The sequence below is a fragment of the Solanum verrucosum genome, unplaced genomic scaffold (genome assembly GCF_900185275.1).
Source record: "Solanum verrucosum unplaced genomic scaffold, falcon-dt-bn FXZP01000182.1, whole genome shotgun sequence".
NCBI lineage: Eukaryota > Viridiplantae > Streptophyta > Magnoliopsida > Solanales > Solanaceae > Solanum > Solanum verrucosum.
In genome coordinates, this window is record NW_026020378.1 from 1,529,121 (window position 1) to 1,540,213 (window position 11,093).

The 11,093-nt window shown below is 31.9% G+C and overlaps 1 protein-coding gene across 1 annotated transcript; it reads left to right on the forward strand.

Moving 5' to 3' along the window:
• Positions 1–1,511: 1,511 nt before the first annotated feature.
• On the forward strand, positions 1,512–3,319 carry LOC125838718 (uncharacterized). Its single transcript, XM_049517760.1, has 4 exons — positions 1,512–1,577; positions 1,714–2,089; positions 2,764–2,841; positions 3,060–3,319. Exons 2-4 carry the CDS (start codon positions 1,733–1,735, stop codon positions 3,108–3,110), a joined length of 486 nt encoding a protein of 161 aa, XP_049373717.1. The 5' UTR covers positions 1,512–1,577; positions 1,714–1,732; the 3' UTR covers positions 3,111–3,319.
• The last annotated feature ends 7,774 nt before the right edge of the window (positions 3,320–11,093 follow it).

Here is an 11,093-nt window from a genome sequence, read left to right on the forward strand (position 1 = left end):
GATAATTTTGTTTGGGTTGAATAGTCAAAGTCTTGAATTGCATATAAGGCACGATTCTTAAAATATTATTGGTGTGTTTAGATATAAAAATTGTAAATTTAAAAAGAGAATTGTATTTATTTTTAGTTTAAAATGGTATTCGAAAAATAAGCTTTTTGGGATATAAATTTAAATTGTTTTTTGAATTTTTGTGGTTGATTTATAATGATTATTGTGCAAAACATATTTTTCGAATTTCTAAAAATTTCAAAATATCTAAAAAATTATAACAACTTTATATCAAAATGTTTATAAAATATTTCTTTTTAGAAAAAAGTGAGAATTATCCAGAGCCAAAACGTATATTAAAATCCTACCACCTCTGACTACTTTGTCTGCAAGCTCTTAGAATTAGCTATATCGCCCGGCGGGGGGGGGGGGGGTGGAATATTTGTTCTTTATCCTCTTTGTAGTTTTAGTGGATGTATTTTGAGCATGTTTGGATTTGGCGTCTAACTTTCACAAGTAAGAAATTTTATTTTATAAATTTTGGTTTAATTATTATTTAGTTTTAAATTACGTATTTATAAATGTTATTTAATTTACTTAAATACTAAAAACGCTAAAAATTAAATATTTATAATTTAAAAACACTTAAAATAAAATTAATTATATAAAGAGCTCTTTCTTGTTGTGGTAGTAGGAGATGTGGCGTACTTTTTATAATTATTAATTAAGGTGCATACCAACTCATTCAACTTTCTACATCATTGTTATAGAAAAAATAGGAAATGCACAAAGTTATAGATTCAGGCAAATATATTTGACCATGGCGGTGGATTGATAAATATTTTTTCATTCTTAATAAATAATTTTTGAGTTTAAATTTCTTTGAGTCCGAAGTCGCCTTTATTATGAGCTGCTGTGAAATTGCTATAGAAAAAATCGGAAACACACAAAGTTATAGATTCAAGTGAATATATTTGACCAACAAGAAGTGTTGTGCTGGAATGATAAATATTTTTAATCAAGAAGTTTTGAGTTTGAATTTCTTTGAGTCCGAAGTCGCCTTTGTTATGAGGTGGTGTAAAATTGTTAAAGGGTACCATACTCCAATGTCATTTCACTGCGAATTCAAATTTAGTCAGATTTTAATGTCGAATAAAAGAATAAAACGCTTCCTAATGAAGTGGCTTGGAGAGTAAAACACTTTCTAACAAAGTTGATTCCATGCCCAAGAGAATTGAACCCAAAACCTTTTGATTAAAAATGAAAAAATACTTATTACTCCATCACAATCTTCGCTGGTATTAAATCGTCATACTCAATAAGGTAGGTGGGTCCACAATAGATAGCTTGCCACAACAATTACAAATTCGAATCTTGTAATCAGGACACGTAACCTTCTCTATAATTCCGATCAGACGGCTCATACTCTGCCACTTGCACCCTACTTTTTTCCTTTTTTATTCACTTTTTTTTCCTTCTCAAATCTAGGACAAATAATCCATTGTTTCTCTCTCCTTCTTTCTGCACATTGGTTTCACTTTATTCCAAAAAGCCCCTTCCCCAAATCTCAGATCTGTACAAACACAAAGGTTATTTTAGTAATTAAAACTCTTTACCCATAGTTTTTTCTTTATTTATTTTGGCAATTAGATAAAAAGGAAGAAACAAATTTGTTTGTTTTTATATGTGAGTGATTTTACATACGACGAATTTTGTTATTTTCAGGTCACAAAAATCAATTCTGATGAGAGAAAAGAGTAACGGGTTAAGATCAATGGCTTCCCCGGAGAAAGTGGGTGGTGGTGCGCACGATAAGCGAGGCAGTGCGCACGATAAACACAACCACCAGAAAACCACCAAAAATGATTATGCTAACAACAACCACCACCACCACCACGGTGGCGCTGGAGGTTCTGGATCATCGGAAACTGCGCAGGATAACAAGGAAGAAGGAAATGAAGCGATTCCGATGGTGTGGCCATCTAAGTTTGTGATAGGCTTAACAAACAAGGAGAAAGAAGAGGATTTCATGGCTATCAAAGGCTCAAAGTTGCCTCAAAGACCCAAAAAAAGAGCCAAAACTGTTCAACGTACCCTCAATGTAAGCTTTTACTTTTCTTTTCCATTATTTTATTATTTTTCTAATCATTTTTCTCGTAAAATTTATTACTAAATTAGACTTGAATTAAGTAGTACTCCTTTAATTACATAGTGTTACCTTAATTATTAAAAAATATTAAAAGAATAGTATTTAGTGGGACTACAATATTTATGGATGCGGAACTTTGGCTTTTTTGTGGTGGGCACAAAGGACTAGGAGAAAAAAAATGTGTCAGGGCCACAAGGACGTCAAGTGGGTGTTTTGAGTGGACACTTGGCTTTTTTGAAGTATACCATTAAATTTAATATATCGAATTATTGTCAACTTTAAAAATAACTACTAACTTGAGACTAAGTGAATTTAAATGTATTTTGATTTTACAATACGAGTGAAATATATTTCTACACTTCAACACTTTTCTCGATTTTTTATGTCATGTGACAGATTTGAGGGTGTATATAAATTTAGTGGGGGAATGATTAGGTAGATGTGTCATTTATGTTAGGCCCCATAAACTTTTTAGAAGATAAAAAGGGAAATAAGCAATTAAGATAGAGACGTAGACATAATGGTTTCATTTTTATTTCTTAAAATATGTAATAATTACCTAATTGAGCCAAATTTGTAGTATTACTATTGTTGTAATAAGGTTGTTGATTTTGCAATTTGTGTAGCTGATAAGTCCTGGAGATTGGCTATGTGATTTATCGTTGGAGCGATATGAAGTTAGAGAGAAAAAAGTATCCAAGAAGGTACAATTCTCTCTCGAAATTACTTTTTAATACTCTCTCCTCTCCGTCTCATTTTATGCGACACTTTTCGATTTCGAGATCCAAATAAGTTTTCATAGATCTTTCAAAAAAATTGAATTATCAATTATTGTGACTTATAATACTTTACAAATAGATACCGAAATTACTTTTTAATACTAATTTTCAGTTGTGAAATTTATTTTACGTTGTTTTTTCAGAGACCAAGAGGACTCAAAGCTATGGGAAACATGGAATCTGACTCTGAGTAAACTATTACTGGTTTCATTGAGTGAAAAAAACTAAAAAACTTCACGACTGAAAATATGAGCAGTTTGGTATTGCTCAAGATCAAATGTACTTTTTCGTCCTTTTGATACCCTATAATTTCGGGATAACTTTATCCGTGAACCAAACGATCTAAGGGCTCAAGGTTGAATGTACTTCTTCGTTGGCATCAATTAAAAGATTAAAAACGTTACATTTCTTGTCTTTTACTTTTAGTTATTTCCTAACCAATTTTGCTTTTGAATTTTTTTTAAATAAAAATATGAGAAATAGAATAGTAGGGATGGCAATAGAGCTAATTGAGTATAGAGGCCTTCATACTTTTATTTCTTCTTATGCAAAAAGGTTCAAGGTTCCCCCCACTCCCCCGTCCAACTATTTCAGGTAGAGGAAAATTGAGACCCTGCGATAGGGCTTTAGGTAGGCATCGGGAACCTGCGGGTTCGCCCCTTGTCTCCTGTTCAAAGTTTCTTGTAAACTTGTCACTACTTCGAATAGCTCATTCATTTTGTATATCAACCACCAACAAGGAGTCGTTTTGGTTACGCAGTTTGGTCAGTAGACATGCCGTCTTCCTACATCTATGGATCGGTAGGCCATACCCTAGGGGGGTCGAGGACTGCTATTTGTACTTTTTTTGGGAGAATTTCGATTGAAAGAATCTCCATCTGCTCCACTATAATCGTCACAAAAAGACTCTACAAGAAAAGTGTGAATTACATGGAGATTTTTCTGGGGATTAGTATGAAATTTTGCAGGAAAATAAGTTTCCTATGAATTTTCATACTAATCTCTAGGAAAATCCTCATGTAATTTACACTTTTATAGTGAGACAGTCTCTAAATAGGTGCGGAGTAGGGTGGGATGGGATGGAAAGCTTTAGTTTCTAGTTTTTAAAAAGTAAAAATTAGGCAGATGACATAGTATAAGAAAGAAATTACTTCATTTCCCTACTCTTTCATTAATTACCAAAAATCCCTTTTTTTAGTGTTTTTCGAATACATAATATAGCAGTGTGGATACTTAATATAGCAGCGCGGATACTTTAATTAATAACGGGCGGATACTTAAATTATTAAGTTGTTAGCAACACGGATACTTAATTAACGGGCGGATGCATAATATAGCAGCGCAAATACTTTAATTAATAACAGGCGGATACTTAAATTATTAAGTTGTTAGCCGCACAGATACTTAATTAACGGGCGGATGCATAATATAACAGCACGGATACTTTAATTAATAACGGGCGGATACTTAAACTAATAAAGTATCCGGTTAAGTTGAATTGGGGAAAAATAAGGGATTTTTGTATTTTAGTAAAAGAGTAGGGAAATATTGAGAATAAGTAAAAAAGTGTTGTGTATTTAAGTAATTTTTCCTTTTAAAAATTATGCGGTTGCGGGGGCAGGTGCGGATTTCCTCCTTCATGTTTTCTACTGCTTCTTGTTTGATAAAAATCTCAAATATTTTCCTATATCATTTTATATTTTACTTGCCAAAAAATTAGGAAAAGATTTATATGCATCTAGCTATTGAAATTTTTACAAATTGGTGTTGTGGTGAAAAGTTTCAAACTTCTGGAGAAAAAGTTTTTTTTAAAAAAATAATTTAAACCCAGTAGTGAGCAAAAACGTGTTTGATAAGGCCTAACTAGTAGATTTATAATTTGAGGAGGAAAAAGTCATGTCTTTAGAGTCGTAGTATGAAAACCGGACGTCACATAAAAAGACAATCAACTTTGCTTTCAACATTAACGTGCAAAATTCACTCCCTTTAATTTGTTCAAGTAAAATCATTAATATCTCTCACAGCTTTGGGCGACCCCCTCCTCTTCCTTTTTTGGTCGTTTCAAGCATGGACCTTAACTTACCGAACTGGCTTTAGTTTGACAAATTTTGTGGTATTCTAACAAGTTAGTTTAGGCTTCAAATTCGATATTTCACATTGATCTATAACATTGGTCAAGAATTTAACTACAATAACTTACTCTATGTATGTGGCAGTAATAACTTAAGTGAGATGGGACAGAGCGAGACAGAATTAAAAAGTGACGCGGGATGAGATGGAACGGATTGGAAATTTTGTGGGTTTGATTAAGCCCGCCCCGCACCATCTCATTGTCAGAGCAAATTAAAGAGATAAAAAAAAAAAAAAACTACTGCAAATCTCTTTGTTTTGATGATCATTTAAACTAATGTGAATTAGAAATGCTAAATTTAGGTCCACTTATCACTTATTGGCTGCTTATATGTAAGGATGACAATGGGGCGGGGAGGGGTGGGTTTAATGCTATGCGGAGTGGAGGCGGGTTTAAGATTGTGTGGAGCGGGTGGGATGCGAGGCGGGTTGAAGTGGGTTTTTTTAAAACTAATGCAGGGCAGATTGCGGGTATACATGTGATTTTATGTGGGTTCTAACTTAATTTTAACTTTTTACATGTTATAAGAGTGATGAATCATTATTTATTATGATAATTTCTTTAAAGGTACTAAAATATTAATTAAAAATGGTTCAATAAAAAATACTATTGTGGGGCGGGGATGAGGCGAGTTGAAAATGAAAAAAACTGTTATGCAAAGCAGGGTGAAGCGGATTAAAAATTTTGTGGGTTAAGCTTCGCACCTCCTCACTACCATCCCTACTTATATGACAAGGGAAATTAACAAACAAACAAGTATCATTTGATGAATCACATTTTTATATTCTCCTTAATTTGAAATAGCAAAATGTAAGTTAATATTTTAAGAACTCGTGCTTTGTTTGTGGAAGTGATTTCGTGAAAATATTTGTTGCTTGCTCATTTGTATCACAAGACTTCAAAGTACTTTCTCCAATAAAAACAAGACTTTGAATACAGTGATGGTAATTTCTCCAATAAAAACAAATGTATTGTCATAAAAAATCTCTACTACACTAATTAATATCTGATTAAAATCTACAAGAAGTTTTCCTAATTAATCAAACTGCTTAATAAACTTAAAATCTGCATTAAGTCTGCTTAATCAAACTACTTGTTAAGCTACAAAATTGTTGCATTATATTCAACCTCTGAAGTTGATAAGGCTATCATTTCCGGCTTTTTTGAATTTCAAAAATCAAACGAGAAATTATATACTATGTTTTTCTGCCACATGCATAGTCATTATCAGTAAAATAAGTAAATGTAAAATTTGTTACTTAAGAATTTCAAATTTCATGCTTTGTTGCCCAATGATATATTTCAATATTTTCTTTGCATTTTAAAGGTGAATCTTGTTTAAATTATGCATAAAATTTAAAGATGATGCCTATAGAAAGCAATGTTGCCATATACTACAAAACAAGACTAGACTTTCAAAATGAGTTTGCTAGAGCTAGAACTGATTATATTGAAGATTAGTAGATAATTATCTTGACATAACATGCAACTGTTGATGTCTAAATATGAGACTCATATTAATTTTTAGGTGATGGTTTTAGTGTTCAGACCCAAAATAATCATTTTTTTGTAAAACAAACATGCAAAAAGTGACAATCTTTTTAGAGCCTGTTTGGAAAGTCACCCAGTAATTGGATTTGGTGTAATTAGATGTAATTACATTGTTTGTCCTATTTGGTTGACCATGTAATTACCTGGTCAGCAGGTAAGTGAGTGTAATTGGCATGGTTAATTACACTCTCCAATTCACAGGGGATTGTGAATTGATGGTTAATTACATGGTATAGTTACAAGTTGATTACTTTTAAATTTCTTCATTTTATTTCTATTTATATTTTTTTTGTTTTAATTTATTTTTTATTTTTATTATTTTAAATTCTTTTTTATTTTATTATTCTAATATTTTCTTTAAATATTTTTTTATATTTTTTGTATTTCATTTCCTTTTTATTCTCAACCTTTATTTCATGTGATTCCATGCAATTTTTCGCATTATCTAAAAATATCATTAGTATAATTTTGTTAGTATTCTAATTTTTAAATTAAAGCAGAATTCATTGTTGAATAAAGTTATGGACTTACGTTTTCCTTTTCTTTTAAATCATATTTATGTATGTTATGTTGAAATTTGACAAAAGAGTACTATGCTAAATTTTTTGTTTTGAATTTAGAACTTATGTTACATTTTCAATTTCATTTGTTTTAGGAGTATTGACTCGATATTTTTCATTACAAGCTTCTTTTTTTTAAGTTAGACTTGATAGATTATCTTTTTGTCAAATGTTTTATATTTATAATATTAATCTTTTTGTCAACCATGCATTTCATGATGTTCATACAGATTCTGTACTTTTTAGTTTTTATGGTTAATTTGATTAAAATATACTAAATTGAAAAATATAAATCAATTATTTTTTATAATATTAGTTAAGAACATATGTTTATTATTTAATATATTTTCAAAAGACAATATATATCTTAAATATTCAATTTAATATCATTTATAAAGGCCCTTATTTGTCTAATATAATTTTTAAATTTTTAAATTTAATATAACCTTATGATTACACTTGTAATTACACTGTGGATAACAAATAGGTCAGCATAATTACTAGGTTGGTAATTACTACCTTAATAATTACACTAATTTCAATTACCTGATGGCTTTCCAAATAGACTCTTAGATAAATATAAGAACAAATTAAATAAATCATTGAATTTTGAGTGAAAAAACAATTTTATTTGACGGCTATCCAATAGGTTGTTATGCCATTATACTTATGCCTTCTTGATTAACTATTTAGCTCCTTAAGCTCATGTGATCATGGATTAGACCAAAGGATCATATTCAGAACATTCAAGAACCATAGTTCATAAACTTCATTGATATCATCACACCATGAGGTTATAATTCTTGTATTATAGCTTTACATTCATGAGAGACATACCATATCATAATATTTAGTCAAGAAAATATATGATAACATCATAAAATTCATATTTGGTGAAAATCATAGTTCAAATTATAGAGTGTATAAAATAATAATTTTCAAGCAAAACGTCAAGATATAGTCAAAGAGTTGTCAACATGTCATAAAGAAAATCATTGAAGTAGTTCTCAAAATAAGAATTTCTTCATTCAATAATCATTCGTAATTTCATTTAGAAAATCTTAGAAAACTCATGGATAAAAAGATTATCAAGAAATTGAAATACTTTTATGGAGAGTTATTGAGGTTTCATGAAGATTCAAGAACAATTCAAAAATATGGGGTTTCTTCCTAACCCCAATTCATTCATGAAAGATTCTTTAAAATCATGAAAACGTAGTTTGTGGGGAAGAATAAGATGTTTCCACACGTGGAGATAGTCTTACATACCTTAATGACGAATCTTGAAAAATGAGCCCTACCCTTGGTGTTTTCTTGAAGTTCTTGAGCGTAGAAATTTTTGAGAATGAAAGGATGTTGAAGTAATGAAAACTGATTGACTTTGGATTTTGAAAAAAGTTAAAAATCGTGAGTTGGAATTGTGGGATGAGGAAAGGACGAAAACACCCCTCCTAATACATAAAAAGAATAGAAAACTATTCTTTTCCAAAGAAGCGTACACGGTCACGCAGTTGTAGACTAGGTTGCGCGACTATTCACTCAACCTTAACAGGAGCACTGACCTTACCGCGCGATCGTGCAACTGACTTCCTCTTCACGCATGTTGCATAGTGACCAATAAAATGAGCATAACTTTTAGCACGTAACTTGGATTGATGAACGGTCAAAACGTTGAAAAGAAGGTTCAAAGACCTTTATTTTGATGGGTAATAGGACACATACCTCTTTATATTATAAGATATATTTTTGTTTGAAGTTGTCCTAAGTAAAATCTTACACCAAAACTCAATCGGCAAGAAAGTTTTCAATTCAACTTTGTACTAGAAGGTTCTAATCAACATTCACACCTACGCACAATTATGAATCACCTGTTATGTACCTATATGCTTATGAAGAATGATTCAGATCTTAACATAAAATTTGCGAAATGTTATAGACACATACTAAAAAAAGACTAAGACAGAAAATGTAATTATTCAAATGCATAAACAAATGTATATGGTGTAATTATGGCCTAACTGGTGACCTTCAATGATTATCCGGTATCAATAACTTCCCTTTAAATCTTGGTCAAGTAAAAGTTCAGGATTCTTGAATATTTTCCCTTTTTGCTGATTTTTGACGAATCAAAACGGAGCATTAAAACGGTTCAAAGTCCAGGTGATTATTGCCTTAATCTACATGGTAAAGGCATATAGAGGGGAAGAGAGCATAGGAGAGAGAAGAGGAGATATGTGTCATTATGTAATTACTTTAAGGCGGAATGATCTAAGAGACCCTTGCATTTGGCTCCGTTTGTAAGTTGAATCCTTGTACTTATGACTTTGTTAACTGAACTCCTATACTTACTGAAACACAATATTTTAAACACTTTTGACCATTGATCGAATACATGTGGCACCAATATTGCTGACTTGGAATAATGGTTAATTCCATGCGTGTTAAGGCGAGTGAGTATAATATTTTATATTAAACATCATTAAAAAAAGGCTAAATGGTCTGGTGAACCCTTGTACTTGTACTCGTTTGTATTGTAAACCCTTCTACTTACCCCTTTGTCATTTGAACCCCCGAACTCATTTAAACTCAACCTGTTGAACCCTTTCAACTCATCGTGACTCTCAATCGCGCTGATGTCAGATTCCATGTCAGATAAATTTTGCCACATCATTTTTATTTTTATAATAATTTCTTTTTTTGGACAAAAAATTATAAAGTTTTGATGCAAATTTACAAAAAATAAATAAATTATTCTTTTAAATTAAAATTTTCTACATCAGCTACCATTTTCACCGTGAAATGGCCCAATCGTCGAAGAAAGTTGTCGTTGCCACCATTCCTCTTGCCAGCGAGACCACAAATACTCTCTCCCTCATCTGTCTCCGTCTTCGTCGCACACTTTCACCAGTTTTCTTACCTCTTCCTTCTCCAACCTCCACTAATCCAAAAGTCATAAGCCGCCGCACCAGCTCCTTGCCCCTCACCAGCCTCGTTCCCCTCTCCACTGTCTTCCTTTTTTTGTACCATCGACGACTCCTGTGAACCACCAAGGACCCCTATGCTCTCTTTCCTTTCCGACGTACCAAAAGGCCAGGCTGCCTCCGGTGTACCAGCATATTCCTCGCCGTCTCTGGTGGACCAGACCACCTAAAGAAGATGAAAGAAAGAAAAAAAAAGTTGGAAAAAAATGGAGATGGCTTAAAAAGTGGGTTGTTGGGTGAAGAAGAAGGGTTTCTTTTTTCTTTTTTATGTTTATTATTTTACTCTTTTAATTTAAATATTTTTAAAATTTAAATATGATGTTCACTTGCCTTAATAGGCGTGTGGTCTCACTCTCTTGCCAACTCAATCATATTAATGCCACATAAGCATGGTCAATGATCAGAGAGCTAGGTTTGATATATTGTGTTTTATTAAGTGTAAGGGTTCAGATGACAAATGGATAAATAGAAGGGTTCACAATACAAATGGATACAAGTACAGGTATCCACTAGACCATTTTGCCTTAAAAAAAAGTTTAAAAAAGAACGCCAAAAAATAGAAAGATGGGAAGTCATCTTCTTCGTATAGTCGCCATTGTCCCTCCCTCCATCCATCCCAACCAAATTTCTTCTTCTCATTCCCTTCTTTTCTTTCTTTTATGGATTTACCCACTATTTTCACTCCGTTCTTCTTCTTACTGCACCACCCCTAAATATTTTCTCAAAATTTTCTTCTTTGGGGCAAATCAAGACCACTTGTAGTCCTTTTCATTTTCCACATTTCCACCCTAAAATATCAAATATCAAATTCACGAGTATTTTTTGAATTTTGTATGAGCTAATGTGAAGGGTGACAATGGGTTTTGAAAAATTGAAAAACTTCATTAATAAGCTTGATGAAGCTTCAAGAAAAATAAACGGGTTTTGTGATTTTTTATGAAATAAATTCAATTG